General features: G+C 46.7%; 1 protein-coding gene across 1 annotated transcript; it reads left to right on the top strand.

Annotated features, from left to right (window-relative positions):
* Nucleotides 1-14,921: 14,921 nt before the first annotated feature.
* On the top strand, nt 14,922-27,000 carry LOC136546204 (protein CHLORORESPIRATORY REDUCTION 6, chloroplastic-like). The gene is made up of 4 exons (XM_066538167.1): nt 14,922-15,268; nt 25,867-26,001; nt 26,093-26,301; nt 26,387-27,000. The coding sequence occupies exons 1-4, from the start codon at nt 15,028-15,030 to the stop codon at nt 26,591-26,593; spliced, it is 792 nt and encodes a 263-aa protein (XP_066394264.1). The 5' UTR covers nt 14,922-15,027; the 3' UTR covers nt 26,594-27,000.
* The last annotated feature ends 539 nt before the right edge of the window (nt 27,001-27,539 follow it).

The raw sequence follows: 27,539 nt of genomic DNA, 5'->3' as shown, positions 1-27,539 counted from the left end.
CTTAAATATCTTAAATTTATTCAATGCTTCTGTTCTTTCTTTGATTGGATAAATATAGCCATAACGGGAGTAATCATCTGTGAATGTTATGAACGAATCATAATCATCCACACTCTTTACAGGAAAGAGACCACAGATGTCTGTGTGAATAATCTATAGAATTCCTACGCTTCGTTTGGCATCTTTCTTAATTTTCTTTACATACTTTATTTTTATGCAATCTCTGCATTGTTCTAAATCTGAGAGCTCTAATAGAGAGAATATCATTCTTAACTAGTCTTTCTATTATCTCCCTCGAAATATAGCCTAAATGACAGTGCCATAATTTCGACAACGCATCGTGAGCTCTCTTTCGTTCTGTTTACATCCGCAGACAAGGATACATTCACATTGTCGCATGCAACATTCCTATCATTGCATACAACATTCTCATCATCACATAGTGATAACAAATAAAGCTCATTTTGTAAGATAGCAAGACCAACACATGCATCATTAAATATTATCTTACATTTGCCATTTCCAAAATGGCAATCATATCCATCGTTGTCCAAACATGAAACACTAATCAAGTTCCTCTGTAACAAGGGAACATAAAGAACATCTCTAAGTATAAGTTTGAAACCATCAACAAGCTCTAGAGAAAGATCGCCAACGGCTTCAACTTCTGCTCGAACTCCATTTACGACTTTAACGTGTCTTTAGCTTCTTTGCGTAGTCCTCATCGAACGGAATCCCTATAAAGAATTAGCAATATGAACAGTTGTATCTGAGTCAATCCACCAAGTAGATTTCGAATACTATATATACAGGGATTTATTTATGAACGTAATAATGTTCTCACCTTTCTTTGCCATGATCATCTTTAGGTAATTGGGACAATCTTTCTTATAATGTCCTGTCTTCTTGTAATAGAGACATTGATCTTTCTCTACTGTGAACTTGTTTTGCTAAGGCTGATGCAGCATGGGACCCTTTCCCTTTGACTTTGAGGAGGAGTTAGCATTATTATTCTTTTTCTTATTGTCTTTCAAATAATTGATAGAGCCACAATTGGCATCTTTCATTCTCTCCTCCTCTTGCACACACATAGCCATGAGCCTCTCCATGTCCCACTTCTCGGGTTGTATGTTGTAGTTGACAACAAAAGTGTCAAACTTTTTTGGCAAGGAAGCAAAAATCAGATGGATAAGGAACTCATCCTTAGAGCCAGATCCATTGGTTTTAGCTTGGATGCCAAATTGCTCATCCTTAGTATGTGCTCTCTTATGCTACCATTACCTGAGTACCTCTCTATCACCAGCTGCTTTATTAGCTGGGTAGCATATGTCTTTGAAGAGCCAATGAACTGACTCTTTATTCTTTTAAGATACTGCAAAACATCATAATAGTGAACTGACTCTTTATCAGCTGGGTCGATCTTTTTCTTTCACTCAATGTAGTTATCACCTTTGAGAGTAGGGATTTCTTTGATACAACTCATCAAGTTGTATCCGTCTGAAAAACACAATTCAAATAGTGTGAGAACATAAATAATAACAATAACAATTGCATGCCTTAGTTTCAACGTTGGTCAAAATTAAAACATACAATTGTTTTCTACACTAATTCTACATCATCGTTGGACAGAAATAGAATTAATGCATGACAAAGCATCATAATATTGCCATTAATCAACGTTGGTCAGAATAATAACAATATTATGATCAATTAAAACATATCTATTTTTCAAAATTAAATTCTCCCGTTGGTTCGAATTTAATAATGAAAATAACATTTTTAAATACACAGCGGAATAAATGAACTCATTTTCTTGAATTTTACCCATAGGGAAAAATACTTTTTCTATTTTCTTTTGAGCCAATTTCCATTTTTCAATTTTTTGTAAAAAGAAAAATGCGAAACCGAGCTCATTCTTTACTGTTTCGGCCCAAAACCGACAAAAAGCCGACTTGGCCCATCGCCTCCGTGCGCGCGAGCTGCCACCTAGGCCGCAACGTGGGCCTGGGCCGGCAAAGCTCCGCGGTCCGTTCGATTTGAGCCGTCCGCCTGCATTGGATGGCTGAACGGCGTCTTCGGGCGAACAAAACCGCCCCCTGCCGTGTCCCCGAACCGAATCCTAGCGGCCATTCGGCCTTCACCTCTCTCTTTCTTCACTGCTCTCTCTTCTCTCCTCACCATAGTGAGGCGAGCGGCGACCGAGCGGATGTAGCGAGCAAGCGGGCAGCCATGGCGCCATCGCCGGCCCCCTCGCCGACGTGCGCGCTCCCCAGCGACTGAGCGCGCCGCTATCGAGCGGCCTGGCCATGGCGCCCCTTTGGACAAGCCCGGTGAGCAGCGCCCTAGCTCGGCATTCTTTTCCTCGCGTGCCGGCAAGACAGTATCGCTGCACAACGACGAGGTAGGCCACCCTTTCCCCTTCTTCCCCTTCGGATTTGGTTCTCTTTTGGTGCTCGGATTGAACCGATTTGGGATGGGAATCGAAGTTAGGGTTAGGGTTTTACTGTTTCTTTTTCTTGAATTGGTTGCGGGTTTTAGAGTTTGGTTTAGACGTGAAACCGAGCCCTCCTTCTTCTTTCTTTAACCCAGTTAGGGTTAGGGTTCATCCGAACCCTCCTTTCTTTAACCTAGTTAGGGTTAGGATTCAGCTTTCTTTCGAGACCCCTTCTTTTCTTAGATCTAAAAGGATCTAGACTGATAAGCTAGATCTGTACCTAAACCTAGCTCTAGTACCAATGTTAGATCTATTGAATCGCTAGGACCATAGATCTAGCCAGGGTGCTTGATGAAACAAAGACCTAGAACATGTTCTAGTGCAACGATAGAGAGACAGAGAGAGGTGGATGAGGTCTGACGAACCTAACACCGTGGAGGGGGTAGATCTAAAGGCTTCCATCGGGTTCGTTGGTGAAGTCTGCGCATGGGCAGCAATGGTCAAGGAAGATGTGTCGGAGATGCGGTGCCGACGGTGAAGATCGATGATGGCACAGTGCTATGGTGGAGGTACTTCGCGTCACTAGTTGTGCCCCTCACTTAGATCAGATTTAATGTTTGTCGGTGGGGAGCTCGGCATAGGGAAACCTTATGATTGGAGCCGCTGGCCCCCACCTCTTTTATAGCATAGGGTGACAGGGGCCCTCTAGCCATGGTGGGCTGGGCGCCCCCAATCAGGGCACGAATCAAAGGTCCAACTGGGCCATTAGGTCCAGTTAGGTTAGAGATCAATCTAACACACACGAGCACAGAGCTGGCGCGAAGCACGCACGGAGCTGTGCGTGCACGGAGCTGCGGTGAGGAAACTCCCACACGACATGATACCTTGATATTCCCTGCAGCTCACGCTGTCATTCCCTAGCCATCCGACTGATGACACCCGACCGCGTCTGCCAGCCTCATAGCCGAGGCTCCCCTTGCCTGTCCCTATCGATGCCGACAGCAACTTCGTCCCTGCGCGTGCCCACACATTAGTCGCGCGGCTGGCTGGCCATCTGCACCAACTCCCTTACAAGAGTGACCTCTGCCTCTCCGTCTCACCAAGCCACTACTCAGTGGTGGCAGTGGCGGCGATGGTTGGATCTGGCGCACGCGCTTGCGGTCACGGTCGGTGTTGTCCGAGGAGGGCTCGTGGTCGAAGGGGTAGGCAGCGTTGGCATGGCGATGCTTGAGCTCCCACCACATCTGCAGGAGCGAGGACAACACGGTGGGAGAGGGCGCCTACGGGCACGGCGGTGGTGGCACGATGGGCGAGGAGAGGAGGATGCAGGAGGGGTCAAGGGTGGAGACCTGGTGGAGGCACGCAAGCACGAGGAGCTTGGCTGTCACAGAACCGACCAATTTATAAGAACACAAGTACAAAAACAATCGCCGAAATGATCAAATTCTTGCACTTGAGCCCATATAAACCCGGTAGTCAACTGAAATCATGAAGGATTTCAAACCAACTTGCATACAACCAAGATCACAGTAATTCAACATAACACATCATACGTTACAATATTTCACAGACAGTTTACAAATAGATTACAACACCTCATAGTCATTGTTATTACAAAACAAGTCTTGTAAAGTAGCGGAAGCAAATAGTTTAACTTACACACCCGAGTTCAAATACAAGTATCGATTTGTTGATCACAACCCACAAAAGCATCTGGATAAGATAACAGAGATCATGCCCGTGATCTAGTCTTCGTCACCCACCGGGTGGAGATAATACTTACAAAAGCCCTGATATAGAAGGTCATCTGCAACAAGAGGGAATAAACCCTGAGTACTAGATTGTACTCAGCTAGACTTATCCATCAGAAACCAAAACAAAAGACACCAAGGATCATGCATAACTTAATTTAGTGGATCTGGCTGACGCTTTCTTTTTGTGGAAAAGCATAAGTAATAATGAGCAACTCTTACCCTGAGCTAGCAGTGACTTTTAGCCATTAACCTGTCATCTATATTAGCACCTGTACTAAGCAATCATTTGATTAAGATGCAAACATTAATAACCATAGCAGGTATAAATCATGGCAACATTATCATCATCATCCATTTAACCATATCATTAAATTAATTGAATCTACGTTGCCGCTGCTAGTCAAGTTCTCACTATCTGGGAGAGATGGTGATTCGAATCGATTCCTATCCAGCTGGTGGGTTATTCCTAACACAAACCTTGCTTCCCCTGTCAGGGTTACAAACAAGTCACCTTTAGGATAATTCATGAGTCGCGAGTCCGATCAGTGCCACAAAATCAGAGAATCACTCTGCCATGAGTGCTCGGTGACTTAACCTACCCTTGGGCTTACGTCAATGGCTCTCCACACATCCTTACTGCCATCTAGATTGCGACCACTGCTCGAGTCCCCGGCCTAAATCGAGCTACTAGGCTTTATGGTCGGAACGAGTTATCCGGCCAGCTAAATGTTAGGCTGCGTTCAACATGACATAAGGACGTATAGCGCATCGGTCCTTAAATGACACAGACGAAGTCACTATGCCCAAACCTACACAAGACTCCGCCCGGTCTTAATTCATTATTACCATTGCTCTTTTCCATGATAGCAAATATAGCCAACCATGATCCACCTCATCCTAAAGCTCGCAGGTGACAGGAATCACCTGACTTCTACCGTATTAAGCATGGCTAAGCATTTAGTCCGTTCCTAAACTTAATTAGGATTCAAGTGCGATATCTGGACAAGGATAGATATATAATGCAACAATTGGTTCCAACCAATTCCTATACTTAATGCATCATCAACGAATAAAAGGTACTCAAGATATTTGTAAAAACATGGGAGACTTAATATGCTTTGGGGCTTGCCTTTCAGGAAAGAGGACGGTTGGTGGTCAGGGCTCTCGGGCAACTCCTCCTCGGCGGCTGCTTCGTCGATCGCCTAAACCTCGGGCTCCTCCTCTAGGCTCGCTTCCTCGAACTCCAGAAGCGTCACTCCCTCCGGCACACCTATTGCATGTATGCGCAAGATAAATATTATGGATGCACATGAACGAAGTTAGGAATGCTCGGGGAATGCACATGCTCACTGCAGTCCTCATTTTCCAACTTAAGCTCTATTCAAAGCACTTTAACTTACCAAGTTTATACAATCTAATGTACAATTGCTCATCTTCAGTTAAGGATCTAGCACCTGCACCTAAGCATGTTCTCAAGTTAGGCTAGCACCTAAACAATCAACAAGAACATCACAACTAAGCACACACACAATCATTCAAAATTCAGCGAAACAGGAACTTATATAGTGGTATAGTAAACTAATCATAACCGGAGATCTACAAATCAAAATGACAGGCAATAAGACAATTTGGAAAGCTTATGAAATTGCCTACAATTCATTTTCAAACATCAAGGCATGATTCCAACCTTTATCAGGTCAAATTTATAGAACTACATAATCAGGTCCAAACAAGACAGAGAGCATGTAAAACTGTGATCTAACTTTGAATGGTTGTAGCTCCTAAACTACTAAGCCAAATGCCACCAAATTTTGACAGGAGCTTGATACATAATTTATCTACAACTTTTGTATTCACCACTTTCCAGCAAACCAAAATATCATGGGGAACTTTGTAAAGTCCCGAGAACTGTCCAGAAAGACATAATGCAAGGAAATATTTATTAACTTATGTTGTAAACAAATAATTGAACAAAACCAACTTTACTCACTTATCACACATATCACAAGAACACCAAAAAGTAAAGTGTTCACCACCAATTCATTTCTTTTAATGCCTTTCTTAATTTATTTAATTAATTAAGAGAAATGATAAACATATATGAAAACTATACCATTTAATCTACAAAAATTATAGTAGGTACTACATGCTCTAAGTAGACTACTATAAAAATTTCACATCATTTGAGCAAGTATAACATCCTACACAAAAATGACAAGGCATAAAGGCTTAAAATGACATAATTAGGAAACCCTAGTGAAAAGTGTCAAGCAACAGATTTTATATTTTTCCTAGCATCCTTAAGGTACTAGGACATCCTCCAATAAATTTCATGGTCATTGGATTCATAGATAAATTCCAAAAATTCACACAAGATCATTCAATGATAAAAGGAAAATCTATAACTCAAAAACCATACATGCAATGACTCTCAAATTTTTACCAGAGCTTCTACTCAGCAAGAAGAGCTTACCAACAAAATTTCATAATTTTTGGAGCACAAGAACTCAAGATATAATTTAAACAAGTTTACATTCATATAAAAACACATTTCAAGTTTCAATTTAATTCATCCAAAAATTCTACTACAAGTATTCATGTCATATTTTTCCTCAACACTACACTTCACCCTGATCTTAACAAAATTGGAACCACCCAATTTGGATTTACAAAACTGGAGATACAATTTTTACAAAATAGCAATCAAATCTGAGCTAATTGAACTATCTTTTGAATACTTAGTCACTGTCAGGCGGGGTCCACATGTCAGCTGGCCCACGCGTCAGCGACACGAAAAACAGGGGACACGGCTCGCTCGACGGGAACCTGACGGAGCTCACCGACGGCGGCGTCTCTGGCGACGATGATGGCACCAGCGTGACCGCCTCGACCTCCCGCGTTGATTGGTACCCTAGCCTCACACTCTACCGACCCCTAAGTACCTCGGCCACGGAGCTCGGCGGCTCGGCCATGGCGCATGGCGGCGCACGGCCGCGTTCCGGCCTGACTGGACCGGCGAGGACGATGACATCTTCACCCGAGCATCAGTGTGTGACAGAGAAGACAAGATAGGAGCTAGGGAAGGAAGAGAGGAGCAGTGCAGTGCTGGCCACGGAGAGCACAACTCCGGCGAGGTTCGGACGGCGGCGGGAATCGAAATGTGGCCACTACCTTGGTTCACCGGCTCAATGGCGTGATGGACGAGCTAGAGGAGGCTATGGCGGAGCTATGGGTCAGCTAGAGGCGGTGATTTTGTAGTGGCGAGTGAGATAGGCGATGGCGCTTGCTCGGCGTCGATGGCGGAGGCGGTGCTGTCGCGGCGGACGCTGTGCTGAGGCGAAGGAGGAGGCAGGGCATGTACGGGTGAGTGGAGAGGCAGCAGGACGTCCTCCACTTCATGCCGGCCAGCGTGCAGCGCGGTCAGGGCAAGCTGGGCGCATGGCATCCATGCGGCGACCACCCTCTGGCCTCGGCGGCCATGACCAGCCTGATCAGAATGGCCATCAGGCCTGATGGAGACGACTGACAGGCGATCTTCGACGGTGCTTATCTCCTAATCGGCTCGGCCAAATGCTAATCCAGTTGAACTATGTGATAGAGCTAGGTGAGTACTCCAATTAACTCAACACGAGCTCGAGCTAATTCACCATGGATTTCAATCTATAAGGCTCCAAAGTCCCCTTCATGAAACTAGAAAACAGCCCCAACACTTAGAAAATTTCTAAGTGTTGGAACAACACTGATTTCTGGCTTGTGGGCCCTATTTGAGCATGTCCTGCACATTTTCATGACTTGGCTCCTAAACAAAGTTTGTTCCTTATAAAATTTGCTACAACTTTGCTTTAGGTTGCTCAGACATGCAAACACTCTAAGCTATACTTTTTAAACAGTCAAACCAAGGAGTTCTAGGGGTCCACAATAGTCAAACCATGACTTGGAAACTTAATTAGGCAAAATGGTCAACATGAACATTATTCCTAATGACATTCTAAGTATAACTAAGTTGCTTAAGAGGATAATTAGCCACACCACACATTGGTCACACCAAAATCAAGCATCACATGTATTGAAACAAGGAAAAATAAGTGACTTTGTTACTTCTATTTCAAAACCATGTTTCATGTGTTTCATGAGTTTGTGGCATTGTACTAGCTAACCATGTTTCACTAAAGTGAGTTGCATATGTTGCACTTGAGTGTTACACACTATTCATTTCCTAAAACAATCACACATAGAATGTAACAATATGTTGCAATGTTTCAAAAGCATGTTTCATACAATTCTAAACTCATGAATGGATGAATGATGCTCATGTTTATGAAATGCAAGTGCAAGTGCAAATGTGGAAGCCAAACACCTGAGGTGTTACATTGGCCTCGCGGTTGTGGCGCTCGACCGCGCGCTCCATGGAGAGAGTGGGGGGAGGGAGGGCGACGGCTGGGGCCAGACCACGAGGGTGAGGGGCAGAGGCAGCGAGAGGTGAGCGGGAGCGCTGAGAGGTAGAGCGGTCCTGTTGGCCCACCTGTCGGCGCGTACAGGAAGAGAGACGGAGCGGGGAGCACACTGAAGTGGAGAGGCACATTGAAGTCGGTATTGACGTCACCTGTTTCCTCTTTTTTAGGAGTAGAGGTGTAGATGTGGCCTCGTTTAAATCCAAGGGTAAAGTTTTAGAGTGTCACGTCGAGTGTTATATGGAGGTATTGTATGGGGTGTTTGGATACTAATTAAAAAACAAATTACAGAATCCGTCAGTAAACCACGAGACGAATTTATTAAGCCTAATTAATCCATCATTAGTACATGTGTTAATGTAGCAGCACATTGTCAAATCATGGACTAATTAGGCTTAAAAGATTCGTCTCGCAAAGTAGTCGCAATCTGTGCAATTAGTTATCTTTTTAGTCTATATTTAATACTCTATGTATGTATCCAAATATTCGATTAGATAGGGTATAAAGTTTTATAAAATGAACTAAACAAGGTCATAGATTAAAACTCAAGATATATCAATATATGCAATCCTTTCTATCTTATCTAATGGAGGCAGGGGTGACGTTTACGCTGATTCCACATTGATAGCCTTCGTATGGACTCGCTCAACTATCGACTATTGCGGGCTGACTCAACATAACTATAAACACACTCTCGTCTGTCAAGCATGCTACTAAGGCGCCATTCGGTTGGTAAGAAAAACCAGCCAAAATTCACTATTTACGGCTGGTTTTCACTGTTCATGCTTTTACAAATTCCTCCAGATTTATTCAGATTCCTCTAAATTCCTCCTAGCGAACAGGGCCTAAGCCTGCCCTGCCTGTTCAAAAAAAGGCTACCTCACATGCAACTCTGCACAAAAAGAAATTATCCCGCATGAAACTTTGAGCCTGCACGTCCCGCATGTAGCTGTTGTGGCTGCACATCTACCCTTACATGCATGCTAGTGCGCATACGCATACAGTTGTGTGTCTCGTGGTGCGTCTACACATGCAGTTGTGTAGGTGGGGACCGCTATGCTCGTGGAGACCGTAGCTGCATGCGGCACATCCTATGCCTGCTAATATTGCAACAGGAAAGCACTTCTGCATCATACGTCTGAAATAGGTAAAATATTTATAAACATACATTTGCAACATATGTATAGCAACTACAGTTTCAACATACGTCTTAAACAGATGAATTATTTTGAATAAACGCTTGTAACATATGTCTGAAACATATGCAACATAGGTTTGAAACAGGTGAATATTTGGAACATACACTTGCAACATATATGCATAGCCACTGCAACATATACAATATCTAGATAAAAGCACTTGCAATATACGTTTAAAACTGCTAAAACATTTAAAACATACACTTGCAACATACTCCCTCTGTCCCTAAATGTTTATCGCCATGATTTGCGTGCCGATAACTTTGACTCGATTTATAGGAAATACATGCAACATTTTTATCTTTAAATAAATTTATTAAAAAAACTAGATTCAAATATCTATCTAATGATATTAATTATGTATCATAAATATTAATATTTTTTAATATATATTTACTCAAAGTTGTTTATCGGGAAACGAAAACGACAGACATTTAGGGATGGTGGGAGTACGTGCATAGCCATTGCAACATATGCAACATCAAATCTACTTATGCAACATTCAGATAAAACATATGCAACATACATCTAAAACACATAAAACTTACATTTGGAACATATGCTTATCTACATCCTATCGCCTAATGAAGGCTAGTTGACACGACATGGGAGAGCACAGCATAGACGTCGTGAGGCACGGGGTAGGGTGCGTGGCACGAGGCGCGAGGCTGGTCTGGCATGACTATGGCAGAACCACCCAAAATAGCACACTTACGGAGGCGCTCGTCTTTCACCAGACACTAAGCACCCCGAAAGTAAGCTACAGCGGGCGGTGTCCATCGGGCACACCCCAAGGGAGAACCCGAAAGATCCACATTTTTCCCAAGGATCCAATAATGGGAACGAGTAACAATACAAGTCGATTTCATACATCAGAGTTTCTTAAAAAGTATATTATTACAATACCAAATACTAGAGTGCGGAATGATAAACAACGGAATTTAAAAATAACATCTAGCAGTAAGGGGCGAGGATTCCATCTGAGCCCACTAAAAGGATCCTCCACACAAAGGTACTTTTCAAGCATCACCTGCAATAGGGGTAAATAAACCCTGAGTACACAATATACTCGCAAGACTTATCCGACTAGTGAGAAATAATTTCCTGACTCCAAGGAATATGATAGGCTTTATGGTTTGCTGGTTTTCTTTAGCGGAAAGCAACACTATTAGTGAGTCCTTATTCATGTCTTATTATTATTAGCCGTATTAAGTTATCATCTAGCTAGTCTATATAAGCACCTGTTCTACTTTCAAGCAAGAGTTAAGCAATCGGTTCCATTTCTTCTCATTTCAACTTTCAGTTCTTACTACAGTGCTAAACCGCAGACAAGCCATACCGAAATTTCCGGTGATTCACGAATCAATGTGCCTTGCTGGGTGCCCCGAAAACACACGCCCCGCTTATACCCCAGGCACAAGCAGGACTAACCCATCACTCTCCTGTCCCGGGTGTTCAGGCCTCGTCCAAACTTGGACTCTAAGCCCCCACTTCTGAGTCCCGGACTCAGTGTGGTGTAAGGACCTCCACCATCTTCGCCTCCAATCAGTCGGTTCGGAAAGAGCCGGATCCGCGACAAGAGAGCAACAAGTCTTCCCTACACCCATACCCAAGTATGCGCTCGGGACAATAAATCGGTGACTTGCCTAGAGTCATATGCAACGACCGGTCCTTAATCGACACATATAGGGAAAAAATGTAACCGAGCTATGCCCTATTGGCCACAGGACACAACCCCTTACACCCACCAATACCCAAACCATATCCCTACCTGGTCACCAGTTACCTTTACCATTTTAACATGAGTGATCATATTTTATTACCTATTTGCGAGTAACAACAGGTTACTCAAGCTACCGATATCCTAAGCATAGCAGCTACTCGACCTGCACTAGCAGGACTCATGGGTAGATATATTTATGCATGTAGTTTTTATAAAATGCCTGTAACTTAAATGCACATCATAGATATATATATTCAGTGCTCATTTAAAATAGGGGTTATGCATCGGGGCTTGCCTTGGACAGGCGACGGGTCAGTAAGGTCAGCACCAATAGGCTCATGGGCTCCCTCCTACACGAGGATCTCCTCCTCGTACTCCTCGATCACCTCGTCGTACTCCGGCTCGCCGACGGACACGAAGTCTACCAGCTCGTGATCTACATGCATGAAATGACGATGCAATGCTTAGGAATATAACAATAACTCTTAAAATAATAGTACATTGATTTACCTACTAAGCTAGTGCTACCGACCACGGTGCTAAGCTATCTGATAACAAGTTTGAAATATAACATTCATTATTATTATAGCAACTACAGATATTCTTACTCCTAATGTTGATTTATGATATATACGATAAAGCAAGGGTAATCACTACTTTATTTAGCAACTCGTTCTAAGGCTACAAAATCTACAGTAAATACATAACAATCTAGTGAGTCTACTGTAAATTTTTCATAACTATATCCAATACCAATTTACCATAAAAATTCCTACAAATATTAATCTATATAATACTAAACCATTTAGTTTGGATTTATGAACCTACCATCGTCATGGCTAACTGTAATCTAACTGCACTAAAAAGTAGATGATAATTTTGTGAACCTAACAAACTTGGTTTTACTATTTTTGGACATCTACAAGATTTACCATAATTTATCAAAGTTTAGCTTGAAAACTAAATTGAATAAGCATTTACACTCTAGTGGAATTTAAAAAACTCAATTCCCAGCGTGGCCCAACCCACACGCGGCTCGGCCTAGCAAGCGGCGGCGCAGACGCGACGCGAGCGCGGCCCAGCAGGCGGGCGGGGGCACAAGCGCGGGCGTGGCCCGGCGTGGCAACACGACCCAGCAGCGGGCGCGGGCGCGAGCACGGGGAGCTAGCCCAGGCGGCTGCGGCGCGGCTTGGCCCAGCAACGGTAGGCGTGCGCGAGCGCGGCGTGAGCAGGCCGGCTCACGGCAAGGTCCGGGCGCTAGCGCGAGCTGGCCCAGGCGCGACGCAGACACCCAGCGCGGCTGCGGCGCGGACACAAGCGCAGCGGACCGAGCTGGCCCACGGTGAGGGCACGACGCGAGCGCAAGCGGCTCAGGCAGGAGCGCAGACCATGGTGCGAGCTGGCCCAGCGAACAGAGCAGGCCACGGTGTATTCCAGTGTATTCACCAATTTGTTTTTTCTACAAGAAAACGGCCATAAAACGGTGTAACGTAGAGATGCCGCAGAACTGACGTCAACAAGCTAAGATAAACAGTGCGCACCGTCGGCTGCTCGGTTCGTCGGCCGCGGAGAAGATGCTATACGGCGGTGGAGCTTCAAATGAGGTGGACAGGGCGATAAACAACTGGAGGAGAGGCTAGCAGTGCAATGAATTGAAATGGCAAGCTCTGGTTCCGTGGCTGGACGACGGCGCAGACCACCCCGGTCTTATGGACCCGGCGGAGCTGCACTTCCAAAATTGAGGCACAGTGAGGCGCTACAAGCGGCGAGGTGGGGTCGGTTGAGCTGCTGGCTATCTAGCGGAGCTGAGAACATGATTAATTGGGTCACGGCGCTGCCACGATGGCAAACCGAAGGACACGGTCACGCCGACCAAAACGACAGCGGAGACAGGGGAGTCTTGGCATCGCTTGGCTTGGCACAGCCACGGTCGTCAATGTAAAAATACCAGCGCACACAAACGACAGGGACAGCGAGGTGTGCCTAGGGGGCTGTCCACACGGCCGAGCCCGCAAGTCGACGAAGCTCGGACCTGCGTCACCACGGACGGTGTCGGACAAGGAAAGCCAAAACGCAACATGACGCCGAAGTGACGGTGGAGCAGGCGGTCGTCTCATGCGTGCAGCTGTGGCTGGTCAACGGGAGCAGTACCGCAAGGTGGCGATGGACGACGCGCAACGCGACCAAGGTACCACGCGACGCGACGGCGAGGCAGAGCTGACAGGACCCGTGCACAGTGCGCATGCGTGCGGTGGCAGGCAGCCGAGGCAGCAGTAGTGACCGCGGCCAGCGTAGCTCTGTTCGAAATAGGTGACGTGCACAGTTTTTAAAGCAGGCGCGAAATCCTACCGAATGGTCCAAACGCCAAACTACTTCTTCCATACTCCAGTGGGTACGTAGAGCTATCGACCTAAGCCGCGACACCACGCCACTTCTTAAGCCTATCTCTCTACAAAAATGACCAAAAGTGGCTTCGTCGACCCATTCTTAAACTTACGCGGAATGACGTAACTCCGAACGGTTTCGCGTCGAATTCCAATTCCAACCTACTGGATGTATTAGCTAGCTATCCTCGTCCTCAACCGCACCATCGTCGACTACGAAGCACGTACTACAAACTTTATTAAAGCTCGCATAAACGTTCTACAACATTTTTATCCGATAAAAATTTGCTTAGAATACTAAACAAGATTAAACGGCATGAAATGTAATATTTGTTTCTTGTTTCAGATAAACGCGTCAAGAGTGACGTATATTGATTTATACTCCAAATTACATACTGGTACAAACAAGTATGATGCTCATGCAGTGTTTTAACAAAACAGTACAATGTAACATCGAGGGTGTTACAGTGACCGTGCTGTAGGGGCATACGGCGCAAGGCGGGCGGCGCAGGGGCATGAGGCGCGGGGCGCACAAGGTGCGAGGTGGGTTTGGTGCGACCGTATGAGGCGTGATGGTTTTTTTTAAGGAAATTGGGAGGCGCGAGGTGCAGGGCGCGATGCAGAAGGCGAGGGGCAAGCGGCGCGAGGCGGGTCCGTCCCATCGGCACGCACGGAGCATTACCTTTTTATTTAACAACACACGTATTGGTTGCTGATTTTTACGTTCCACGTGTAATATTGTGCCAACGTGTTGAGTTGGTTTGTTGGGCTGGACGCGCCAACGAGTTGAGTTGGTTTCTAGGCCGTAATATTGTGCTGCCCATTGACACGAATGTAAAAGAAATTAGGCCACTCTAGTATTAATTGCGCCCAGCTATTACTTTCTGGGCCATCTGAGGAATACCTCCAACAATCATGGCCCATCTCGCCTCACAGAACCGGCCGCTGCTCTGCTAAAACCAACAGGATAATAAAAAGAGAGAGAAACGGATAGGACAAGCGTGGACCGCGCTACCCCGCAGTTCTCGACCGTTGCGCCGCCGCAGCAACTCGCCTCGCCGGCGGCCGCGCGCCCACCGACAATGGCAGCAGCCGCCGCCGCCCACCACCTGCCCGTTGTGCCGTACCGCCTTTCTCCGATGCGGCAAATCAGCAGCAGCCCGCCGCCGCCGCATCCGGCCTCCCGCTGCTCCGCCACGGGGAAGCTGCCCGTCCAGCTCCATGCGGCGCCGGCGAGGGCAGAGCGGGCGTATGGGTTCGCCACACGCGTCGCGTTCAACCCCTCCGGCAACTACGACCTCTCCCTCTCCATGGGCCAAGACGGTGATTTTTTTTCCTTTTCCACTCCCACTAATCAATCAACGGCCAACTGATCCTCTCTGAATGTACTACTAGTACTGAACAAAGTGATGCCGTCAGGTAAAAAAAATCCAACTAATCGATCGTCTGAAGTGAACTGAGAACAGAAGTAGATGATGCTTTCTCCTGATTCACCCGTTTCAGTGCATCTGAAATCGACTGAATGCTGAAAGGGCTAACTAGTAGGAGTAGCGATTTTCTTCAGATTTCCGTGTTCAGTTACGTTTATGTAGGTCATGTTCGTACCCGTCTGACAGCCATTCTGCCCAGAAGCAAGAGCAGCCATTCTTGAACTTCTTAATTGGCGTGTGGGTTTACCGGTGTCTCTCTCTCTCCTCTGCCTTACAATTGGCTGCTTCGGACTAAGTACTAACTAGAAAGACTGGCTGTGGAGGACAAGCAGCCAGCTCACGAAATACAAATATACCAAGGATGCCCGTCGAGATGGGGTCACGGGAGCCATCAAGGCCCTGGAAACCTGCAAGCTACTGTTGCTAAATTGCTAGAACCGGTTGCGGCTGCTGAAATTGTAGGTGTGATAGTGATTTGTATAACTTAAATCTTTAGCACAATAAGAAGTTTTATTGTACTATCATAACATAGGAGATCTGGGGGTACAATACATGTGCGTCTTTACATTCAAAGGAAGGGAAGGTTCGTTTCAGAAGCTAAATTTGCAATTGATATTCTTTTTTAAAGAATATTCAGTTGCAGACCAAACGTACTATATTAGAACAGATCACATATAGCATTGCTGGAGCAGAAGCTCAATTTCCTATCACAAAACAGATCACCTTGACTGTAACTAATAATGTCTGCCCAAGGTCTGTACTGCAAATTTTAATAAATAGAATTTCAGAACAACTTCACTTCTGACTTTTGTTAAAAAAAGATAGTAGTATTTGTCTTTTTTTTCGATCATAGTATTATTTCTCTCTAGAGCTCAGGGAGATCAAAGACACCAGGCACATCAATATGCATTATAATTAAACTTTCCGGAATATCTCCAACTAGGACTGCAGACTCATCAAGAGTTTTGCTGTTCTCTAGTATCCTTCCATGATTCCATCATAGATGAGTTTCACGTCATTATTAGTTTTTGGGCCTATTTCTTTATCTATCAACATAGATGAAAAATACTAGTGGTATCAACACAGATACATAATGTAGGATTGAAATACGGCAGTAGCTAGACAAAACAATAGTATTCATAGGATGTTGAAATCCCCCTGAAATATAGTTAATTATGTTGGTTTGACTTAGCTTAGAAAGCATGCTCCGATGCTGTTGCATTAAAGAGTCATTCTTCCCTTTTAGTACTCTTCAGCTAATACAATCTAGAGCTTGTTGTCACCTCTGAATTCTTTTCCCGATTCCAACCTACTACAGTTTATCATCACTGAAAGTAGAAAAGGGCTCATTTGCACAAAATCAATCTCATAATATTTGCTTGTCGAATTGCCAGACAAATATGGTAGAAAATGTAGTTAATAAGCCCTGCTTCCTAAGCACTTCCTAGATAACTATGCTAGTTAATTATAGTCATTAAAGACCTTGGGCAGCCCAAGAGGTGTGTACGGCTGCCAAGGCACCTATCTAATTAGCTATGCTCTAGTGAGCTGTTTGTAATCAATGCAATGTCTATCTCTATATATAATCAAGGAGACGGCCTAGGGTGTGTGGCTGTTCAGGCTAATCAAGTCTGTGTTACCTCCAACATTTGGTATCAGAGCTAGGTTAGACGCCAGAGAGCCACGAGGCCAACTCCTCACCTTCTCCACCCCATGTCGACCTCTGCTGAGCGCGCTGCCAGGCTCAAGGCCAAGGGAACCGGCGATGGAGAGCTGGGCGACTCCTCCGGCCGTGCCGCACGCTTGAAGGCTGCAGAGGAAGCAGCAGCGCTGGCAGTCCAGGCAGCAAAGCAGGCGGCGGCTGCTGCAGAGGCGGCAGCAAGGACGGCGCAGGAGCTGCGGGCCGAAATTGCTGCTGAGAAGGGAGAAGAAGAGGATGCAGAGGAGGAGGAAGAGGAGGCGGAGAGCAGGAATCGGGGGCTGCGGACTCCGTCGCGAGACAGGAGGCGCTCGCAGTCACCACTGCGGGACCGGAGGCGCGGCCGCGGCGGCGGTCGCTACGAATCACCGCACGGCAGAGTGGTGTACCGCGACTCCGGTAGCAGCACATCGTGGCCGATGCTGGACAAGTCGAACTACTACGAGTGGAGTCAGACCATGAAGCTGAGGATGCAGGCGCGCGATCTCTGGGACGCCATCGAGGGCGGCCCTGTCCAGTTTCGCGATGACAGGCGTGCACTGGAGGTGATTGTCGGGGCCGTGCCCAAGGAGATGGGCATCCCACTCCTCGACAAGGCTACGGCGAAGGAGGCGTGGGACGCCATCGCTGCGACTCGCATCGGCGTGGACCGGGTCTGTCGAGCAACGCTGCAGCGCCTACGCCGCGATTGGGAGAACATCGGCGTCAACCCCGGCGAGCAAGTGGAGGATTTCGCCCTGCGTTTGTCAACTCTGCACCAGCAGCTTGTCATTCATGGTGACAAGGACATCACTGAGGAGCGTGTGGTGGAGAAGTTTCTGCGCACGGTGCCAGCCAAGTACGCGCAGATTGTTGTCGCCATTGAGCAGTTCCTCGACTTTGAGGCGCTCACTCTTGAGGAGGTGACTGGAAGGCTCAAGGTGGTGGATAATCGCGAGGAACAAGTGCTGACCGAGCCGGTGGCCATCAACGGCAAGCTGCTGTACACCGAGGAGCAGTGGAGAGCGCGCTGGAGGAAGGAGAAGAAGGGAGATGATGCCGGTGGTTCTGGATTCAGGAACCAGCGCGGTGGCGGTGGACGTAGCCGCGGTGGTGGACGAGGACGAGACAGAGGCGGTGGACGTGGTGGCGGACGAGGAGATGGCAATGTTGCTGGCCGCGTCGGCCCCAACACCTGCCTCAACTGCAACCAGGAGGGCCACTGGGCACGTGAGTGTCCCCAGCCGCGCCGTGAAGATGCAGAGCTGAAGGGTCGAGATGGCGACTAGAGGGGGGGTGAATAGTCTTTTCTAAAACTTAATCGCGTAGGCTAACCGATATAAATGCGGAATTAAAACAATCGGTCTAGCCAAGACTATATCCCACTATATATGTTCACTAGCACCTTGCAAAGATAACAATTATGCAACAAAGGTGCCGGGCTAGTTAGAGCTCTCCTAAACAATTCTAGGAGCAAGGTTACATAAACCTAGGCCACTAGTACTTTAAGCGACAAGGGAGCTTCTACACATGCTAGTAAGCAAAAGCACAAAGCTAACGATGCTCACTAGCAATGCTCAATAACAAGGCAACCAATGCCTAATTAGAGAGCGCAAATACTTAGCTACACAAACTAAGCAATGTGACTAACAAGGTTACTAAAACCAAATTAGCCACGCAAAGGAGCTACTTCTATGCTACACAAGCAAGAAGGTAATTAGCAAGCTACACAAACTATCTAATTACAAGAGCAACTACACAAGCTTAATATGTATAAAAGTAATTGCAAGCTTGTGTAACGGGGATGCAAACCAACGGGAAGAATAAGGTTGACACGATGATTTTTCTCCCGAGGTTCACGTGTTTGCCAACACGCTAGTCCCCGTTGTGTCGACCGCTCACTTGGTGGTTCGGTGGCTAATTAGCATCACCCGCTAAGCCCGCACGTCGGGCGCCGCAAGAACCTACCCCTTGAGTGAGGGTAGCTCAATGACACGCTTTACTAGAGTTGCTCTTCGCGACTCCCGCGGGGCGAGCACAATGCCCCTCACAAGCACTTCTCCGGAGCGCCGCACAAGCTTCTTGCGCGCTTTGACGGAGACCACCACCAAGCCGTCTAGGAGGTGGCAACCTCCAAGAGTAACAAGCACCACCGGCTTGCAACTCGATCACCTAGTGCCACTCGATGCAACCTCACGATGCAATCGCACTAGAATCGCTCACTCACACAATCGAATGATCACTATCAAGTATATGTGTGATGGAGGGCTCCCAAGCACTCACAAGCATGGACACTAAGTCCCTTGAGGTGCTCCACACCAGCCATGGCCGAAGGCCACTTCTATTTATAGCTCCAAGGGCTAAACTAGCCGTTACCCCTTCACTGGGCAACGGTCGGGACGACCGGACGCTCCGGTCGTGTTGACCAGACGCTGGACCTCAGCGTCCGGTCGCTCGCAGACGACCACGTGTCCCGGTTCCAACGGTCATTTGACTTGACCGGACGCAGCAGCACTCAACTGACCGGACGCTGAACCCCCAGCGTCCGGTCGTTTCCAGTAAGCTCCCGAGCATGACCGGACGCGTCCGGTCGAACGCGATCGGACGCAGCCAGCGTCCGGTCACTCTCCAGCTACTGCGTCACCATACGTCAGCCTGACCGGACGCAGCCTTCCAGCGTCCGGTGCATTCAGATCCAGCGTCCGGTCAGTTGACCGACGCCGGCATCTTCACGACCAACTCGTTTTCACTTCTAACTTCTTCACCCTTGCACCAATGTGCTAACCACTAAGAATTTGCATCCGGCGCAATAGAAAATAGGCATTCCATTTTCCCGAAAGCACCGAATCCCGCCTCGCAAGCTCGGCGGGAGGGAGAGAGGGACCCAAACCCATCTCACCCCTACAAACACCACCTCCTTTGTAAATGTGCCAACACCACCAAGTGTACATCACCATGTGTATGTGTGTTAGCATTTTCACAATCATTTCCCAAAGGATGTTAGCCACTCAACTTGCCACGCCACTCGATCCTAGCGACAATGCAAAGTTAGATCACTCGAGTGGCATTAGATGACCGATATGCAAACAAGTTTGCCCCTCTTGATAGAACGGCCATCTATCCTAAATCCGGTCATAAACTTCTCTACACACCTATGATCGGTGAAATGAAATGCCCTAGGTTATACCTTTGCCTTGCGCATTCCATTCCATCTCCTTCAATGTCGATGCAACACATGCACCAACACGATCAACAATGATATGATCCACTTCATATCATCACATGATCATATTGGTTCATCGATCTTGACTCTACTTGCTCTTCACCGTTGCCATCGTCCATCGGCGCCAAGTCTTGCTCAAGCTTCACCGCCACGCGGTCCATCACTCCAAAGCTTCGACTTGCCCTTCACGCTTGCAACCGGTCCATAGCCAAGTCTTGTCTTGATCTTCTCCACCTTGATCACATGACTCAATGTCATGTCTCATGTGCATTTAAGCTCCTTCATCATCACATGTGTGAGCTTTGCAACATCTACAAGCCATTTTCACCTTCATGGCATATGTTGCTCACACACATGTACCTGTGGACTAATCACCTGTGTATCTCACATAAACACAATTAGTCCACCTAAGTTGTCACTCAATTAACAAAACCAAACAAGGACCTTTCAAGAGCGCGGCGGTGGAGGTGGAAACCGTGCTGGCCGCGGCGGTGGCAATCGTGGTGGAGGTCGTGGCGGCGGAAATCAGGCTGGGCAGCATGGCGGGAACCAAGAAAGGCATGAGGCGCGCGCCCAGTACGCCGAGTGCGATGAAGATGGCGCTCTGTTTCTGGCACATGGCTTCATTAGCCTGGAACAGAGCACGCTGGCGCACAGCTACACGGCGCAGCACGTCGAGTTCTCCGAGCCATGTGCTCGCGCCTATCTTGGCGTGGACGAAGAAGAGGTGGACAGCGGCTGGTACCTGGACTCCGGCGCGACGCATCACATGACCGGGCGCCAAGAGTTCTTTGCTGATCTGAATACTGGCGTTCGAGGAACGGTCCGGTTCGGGGACGCGTCGAAGGTAGAGATCAAGGGCGTCGGGTCTATTGTTTTCCAAGCCAAGACCGGTGAGCAGAGGGTTCTTCATGGCGTCTACTTCATTCCGGCGCTGAATAACTCTATCCTAAGTCTGGGACAGCTTGATGAAGGAGGGTCCAAGGTTGTGATTGATGATGGCGTGCTTCGCATTTGGGACAAGAGCCGCCGTCTGCTCGCCAAGGTACACAGAGGGAAGAATAGGTTGTATATTCTGCATCTTGAGGCTGCACAACCTCTCTGTCTCGCGGCACGCAAGGATGAAGAGGCGTGGCAGTGGCACGAGCGTTTCGGCCATCTGCACTTCGATGCACTCCGTCGACTTAGCAAGGAGGAGATGGCGCGCGGGATGCCGGTGGTTGACCATGTTGAGCAGGTGTGTGACACCTGCGTTACCACCAAGCAGAGGCGGCGTTCTTTTCCGGCTGCAGCAGCATACCGTACCCAGAATCAGCTTGAGCTGGTGCACGGTGACCTGTGCGGTCCGGTCACGCCAGCGACACCGGCGGGCAACCGTTATATCTTGCTGCTCGTCGATGACGCCACCCGCTTTATGTGGGCTGTGTTGCTGCCATCCAAGGACGCAGCAGCAGAAGCAATTAAGAAGGTCAAGGTGGCAGCAGAGGTGGAAAGCGGGCGCAAGTTGAAGGTCCTGCGCACCGACAATGGCGGCGAATTCACTGTCGCGGAGTTTACTGCATACTGCGCTGATGAAGGTATTAAACGGCATTTCAGTGCCCCTTATTCACTGCAACAGAACGGTGTTGTTGAGCGCAGGAACCAAACAGTGGTGGCCATGGCACGAGCTTTGCTCAAGCAACGCCAGATGCCCTCTCGGTTTTGGGGGGAGGCTGTGATGACGGCTGTGCACATTCTGAATCGATCCCCGACGAAGGCGCTGAAGAATGCCACTCCTTATGAGGTGTGGCACGGCCGGGCACCAACAGTCGGCCACCTCAAGGTCTTTGGCTGTGTGGCTTATACCCGGCGGCTTACTCAGCTTCGCAAGCTCGATGACCGCGGCGAGGCTGGCGTGTTTATCGGCTATGCGGAAGGGGCCAAGGCATACCGTATCTATGATCCAGTGTCCCAGCGCGTGCGTGTCAGCCGCGATGTGGTGTTCGACGAAGGCCGCGGCTGGGACTGGGCATCACCGGCAGCAGGCACACCAGAAGCAGCGAGCAGTGAGTTTACTGTTGAATTCCCATGGGCGGAGGAACTCCCTGAAGCAGGAAGTTTAGCGTCGCCTTCACTATCTCCTCCGCCACATCCTGCATCGCCTGGTTTCTCTCCGGTGAATGCAAGAGAGCCTGCAGCGGAAGCAGAGGAGCCCGCAGCGGAGGCAGAGGCGCCTGCGTCGCCTAGAACACCTACACCAGCTCCAGCAAGTCCTCAGGTTGAGCATGTGACCCCCCTGGAGGATGATGATGAAAGGGTGGATGCCTGCCACGACGATGAAGAACTCCGCTATCAGAAGATTCATGACATTATTGGTGATCAGCCAACCCCTCCGCCGGCGCAGCGGCTGTTTGCAGAACTGAATCTCACCCATTCTGGTGAGCCTACAAGCTATGAAGAAGCCAAAGATGATCCAGATTGGCAAGCAGCGATGAAGGAGGAGCTGAGATCAGTAGAGCGGAATGGGACTTGGGAACTTGTTTCTCCCCGTCCTGGTCACCGTCCAATTTCACTGAAATGGGTGTTTAAGCTGAAGAAGGATGAACATGGAGCTGTAATTAGGCACAAGGCAAGACTTGTGGCCCGTGGTTTTGTGCAGCAGGAAGGAGTTGATTATGAAGATGCTTTTGCACCGGTTGCAAGGCTGGAATCAGTGCGTGTTTTGCTTGCCCTAGCAGCACAAGAGGGATGGGCAGTACATCACATGGATGTGAAGTCTGCATTTTTGAATGGAGAACTCTAGGAGGAGGTTTATGTTACACAGCCTCCAGGTTTTGTAGTACCAGGAGAGGAGAAGAAAGTGTACAGGCTGCATAAGGCTCTGTATGGCCTAAGACAGGCTCCTCGGGCATGGAATGCCAAGCTTGACTTGACTCTCAAGCAGATGGGTTTTGAGCAGAATGTGTATGAAGCTGCTATGTACAGGAAGGGATCAGGTGACTCACTACTGGTAATTGGAGTCTATGTTGATGATTTGATCATCACAGGAGTCAACCAGCAGAAGATTGAAGCTTTCAAGGCAAAGATGAAGCAAACCTTTGAAATGAGTGATTTGGGTCTTCTGTCTTTCTATCTGGGAGTTGAGGTGAGACAATCAGAGGGGAGCATCACTCTGAAGCAAACCCATTATGCTAAGAAGATACTTGAGCTTGGTGGTATGGCAGGTTGTAATCCAGCCACCACACCCATGGAAGAAAGGTTGAAATTGAGCAAGGAAAGCACAGCAAAGGAAGTAAATCCAACTCAGTACAGAAGACTGGTTGGCAGCTTGAGATACCTAGTGCACACAAGACCAGATTTGGCTTTTGCTGTAGGGTATGTTAGCAGATTTCTGGAGAAGCCAACAACTGAACATCTTTAGGCTGTGAAGAGGATCTTGAGATACCTGGCTGGTACTCTAGATCATGGGCTCTGCTACACCAGAACAATAGGCAAAGCAAGGTTTGTGGGTTACAGTGATTCAGATTTGGCTGGAGATGTTGATTCAAGCAAAAGCACAACTGGATGTTTGTTCTTCCTTGGAACCAGCCTGGTCAGCTGGCAGTCTGTCAAACAGAGAGTTGTTGCTCTGTCTAGCTGTGAGGCTGAATATGTGGCGATGACAACAGCTGCAACCCAAGCTTTGTGGTTGTCAAGACTGTTTGCAGATTTGTTGGGAAGAAAAGTTGAGGTGGTGGAACTCAGAGTAGACAATAAGTCTGCTCTGGCTTTGGCAAAGAATCCTGTTTTCCATGACAGGAGCAAGCATATTAGAATCAAGCATCATTTCATCAGAGATTGTGTGGAAGAAGGTAGCATCAAGACAGAGTTCATTCCCACTGCAGATCAGCTCGCTGATATACTAACTAAAGCCTTGGGCAAAACCAAGCTGGAAGAGATGAGGAGCAGGATTGGGATCAAGGAGATCAAGATTAGTTGAAGCAGGTCTTAGGGGGAGAAATGTAGTTAATAAGCCCTGCTTCCTAAGCACTTCCTAGATAACTATGCTAGTTAATTATAGTCATTAAAGACCTTGGGCAGCCCAAGAGGTGTGTACGGCTGCCAAGGCACCTATCTGATTAGCTATGCTCTAGTGAGCTGTTTGTAATCAATGCAATGTCTATCTCTATATATAATCAAGGAGACGGCCTAGGGTGTGTGGCTGTTCAGGCTAATCAAGTCTGTGTTACCTCCAACAGAAAATGGTTATGCAGCCAAACAGATGTGTCTTTTCTATTGCTGGTACTTTGATGTGAGTACGTGTTGTGATCACTGGTCAAGCACAAAACTTTTGGTCTTTCTAGCATGAGAGATACTAAAACATTGTGCAAACTTGACATAAGAGTAATAGGATCATGCATTAGCTTAGCAGAACTGAGCAGTTGCTCCAAACATACAACTATGATCCTCATAAATATGAAAGCAACATAAGTCTCACTCCATTCATTAGAGTTTGGTCTGATGCGTTTTCAATAATACTTAATGATGGACTAAGCTTGTCAAGTGGTTTCTTGATTACATGTCTTTTAAGCAAGCAGCTAGTAGGAGTATCTCAACTTCTGATTTTTCACTTGCGTCAGACTGCTGGAGCATTACTAAAATGGCTTTGTCAGCCTTTAATTTTCTTCCACAGGATTAAGATCACCTTGGATATTTGTCAAAAAAAAAAAATATCACCTGGACTTTGGCAATCTCCGTGTAGTAATTTACTATCAAATGAATTGTGATACATAAATTTATGTAGTAAAGCAATATATTTTTGTGTATACCTGCGTAATACCTATGAGCGATAGGTTACTACATAAACTATATTTTGAGTAAAAACGATACTTGATAGAAGTAGACTTGGTCCACTGTTCTATAGGCTATTATTAGTACGCAGTGTTGCAGCGGGACGTTCACCATTTTGCTCTGAAACCAATTGTTTTATGTTTCAACTATGGCAGGAATTTCAATTTACTTGTAGGTCTAGGTGATAGGTCTCGCTTGTTAGTGATAATCTTTAGCATTGTGTTTGTGGAATTGTGGCCAGCCATAGCACCACAGCGTCAAGCCTGACATGTGCGGCAGTGCTAGACTCTGAAACTCAAAGGATAAAGGATGACAGCAATTTGCACCACGGATTTGGTGTGAAAAGATTTTCTCCAAGAATTGCTCCATTGATGCTATGAGCACCAGTATCGTACACTACAAAGATAGGCAATCAGATATTGAGCACTGAAACTTTTGTAATCCCCTACCTATTTGCTATCGGTGTGACACTGACACATAGGGCTCACCTGTAGCAAAGACAGGATTTAGGCAATTTGCAATGGATGACGATAATTTTCCCTGAGGACCTTTGAACTGTGTTTTCATGGATTTAGGCAATTTCCAATGGATCCCTAACCCTGTGTTTCATTTGTGAACAATAAGAACTTTCTCATGGAGCCAAGTGGTTATGCATTTTCAGCCATGCCTGGTCACTATTTCTAAGTTTCATTTGAGTGTCTCCAATGTCCAAATCATGGCACCATAGTAGTTTTGAGCCTTGGCATTTGCACTTGTAACCATTTGGTTGTGTTTTCTGCAGAGACCCCACAGGTCCAACCTCCGCCACCACCTACCGAAGGGCGTTTTGAGATCATTATCAACAATGACACCATCCGAACACTCGACCTATCGCCGGTTCAAGAAGCACTTGGTGACTTGAGTTCCTTAACAGCAGGTTCACAATCATATCTAGCGCACCATACCATTAGATTCAACTGGCATTCACGAGTTTGTGATCTGACAAGAACTTTATGTGTATTGCTCAGCTGATTCAAGAACCCTGTTGGATCGAACCGTTGGGTTTACCATTAACTACGAGAGAGAGGATGAGTACGACACGCGTGAGCTGTCAGAGTTCCCTGACATCCGGCTGTGGTTCGTGAGGCTTGACGCCACTTACCCTTGGTTCCCGGTTGTACTTGACTGGAGAGCTGGCGAGCTTGCCAGATACACTGCAATGATTGTCCCTCACCAGGTAATTTCAGAGAAAAAAGTAGTTTTATGCACCCTTTAAAAAAATTACAGTGTACAAAAATGTTTTGTGGATGGATGATCTGCAGATGAGCATGCGAATGGGTGTGGTCTTCAACCCGGAGGCGCTGGAGCTGTTCGTGATGAAGAAAGTGTTTGCTGTGGAGACTTGGCTGAAGCAGCAAAACCATCCGAAGCCGAGGTTGAAGACGGCAGACATGGCCAGGATGCTCGGTTTCGGTGTTGGAGACGAGCTGTTCCACTTGATCGAGAAGTACCCTGTCCATCGTTCGTGATGAAATATACAAAGCTGAAAATGGGGATCCGATCCCATACAGAATTGTACAGAAAGGCACGTTTGCTTTCTTCCAGGAGCTTGATGCCGTCGTGTTGCTCGTGGCCTTTTCCCTCTGTTGTACTCAGTTGCAGCAAACGAGAGCCGGTGCCCCTGCTCATGCGACCTAGCTTGTCTCTGCTTTAGAAAATAACAACAGTGTCGTCTACAGAGGGACGATTGTTACAAGTCTGGATGGTAAAACGAAATTGGGTATAATGGTCTACCCGGCGAACGAATTACTTTGTCATCTTTTGGTGTAGAATGAATTTGCTTTTGCAGAAATAAAACATACGATTCTGAAAGGAAATCGTTTATATACTGGACAAAAAAATAAAGAAAATCGTTCCCAGGCGGACGACTTTGAAATGTGGTTCCTCCAGTGCACGATTTCTGGATTGTCTTTCTTCAGGGATAGGGAGGACGACTTTATGCTGTCCAGCGTGACTTTTCAATTTTGTTTGACCAAAAAGCGAAATTTGTGTTTAAGACAAAAAAAAAGAGAGAAGAAATTTAATATATATCTGTCAACATATTTTCTTCCTTTCTATATGTGAGATTCTGGGCCGTTCATTTTGTTTGAAGATTCGTGCTTTCCTCTGGGCGGACTGTTTGACAGATTTGTTCTGCAGATTTTGACCAATAAAAAGATGACAACTCAGCAAAAAAAAACGAACTTTGTCTGCTAGATTTAAAAACTTTGAACTATTACATTATAAGCTTTGTACTGCCAGGTTCAAAACTTTACACTCAGGATTTATAAACTTTCAACTATGACATTACAAACTTTTTACCGCTAGGTTAAAAACTTTGAATTATAACATTATAAACTTTGTGTTGCTAGATTCAAAATTTTACACTCAGGGTTCATAAATTTTGAACTATAACATTACAAACTTTATACTTAA

The sequence above is a fragment of the Miscanthus floridulus genome, chromosome 3, assembly GCF_019320115.1.
Source record: "Miscanthus floridulus cultivar M001 chromosome 3, ASM1932011v1, whole genome shotgun sequence".
Taxonomy (NCBI): domain Eukaryota; kingdom Viridiplantae; phylum Streptophyta; class Magnoliopsida; order Poales; family Poaceae; genus Miscanthus; species Miscanthus floridulus.
The sequence above is the reverse complement of the archived record's forward strand: the minus strand, read 5'-3'. Positions and strand labels throughout refer to the sequence as shown.

Bases quoted from the DNA above. Each gene is read 5' to 3' on its own strand.
- LOC136546204 (XM_066538167.1), top strand. From the start codon at position 15,028: ATGGCAGCAGCCGCCGCCGCCCACCACCTGCCCGTTGTGCCGTACCGC. The intron at 15,269-25,866 runs GTGATTTTTTTT...TGTTTTCTGCAG, and splicing joins CCTCTCCATGGGCCAAGACG to AGACCCCACAGGTCCAACCT. The intron at 26,302-26,386 runs GTAATTTCAGAG...GATGATCTGCAG, and splicing joins CAATGATTGTCCCTCACCAG to ATGAGCATGCGAATGGGTGT.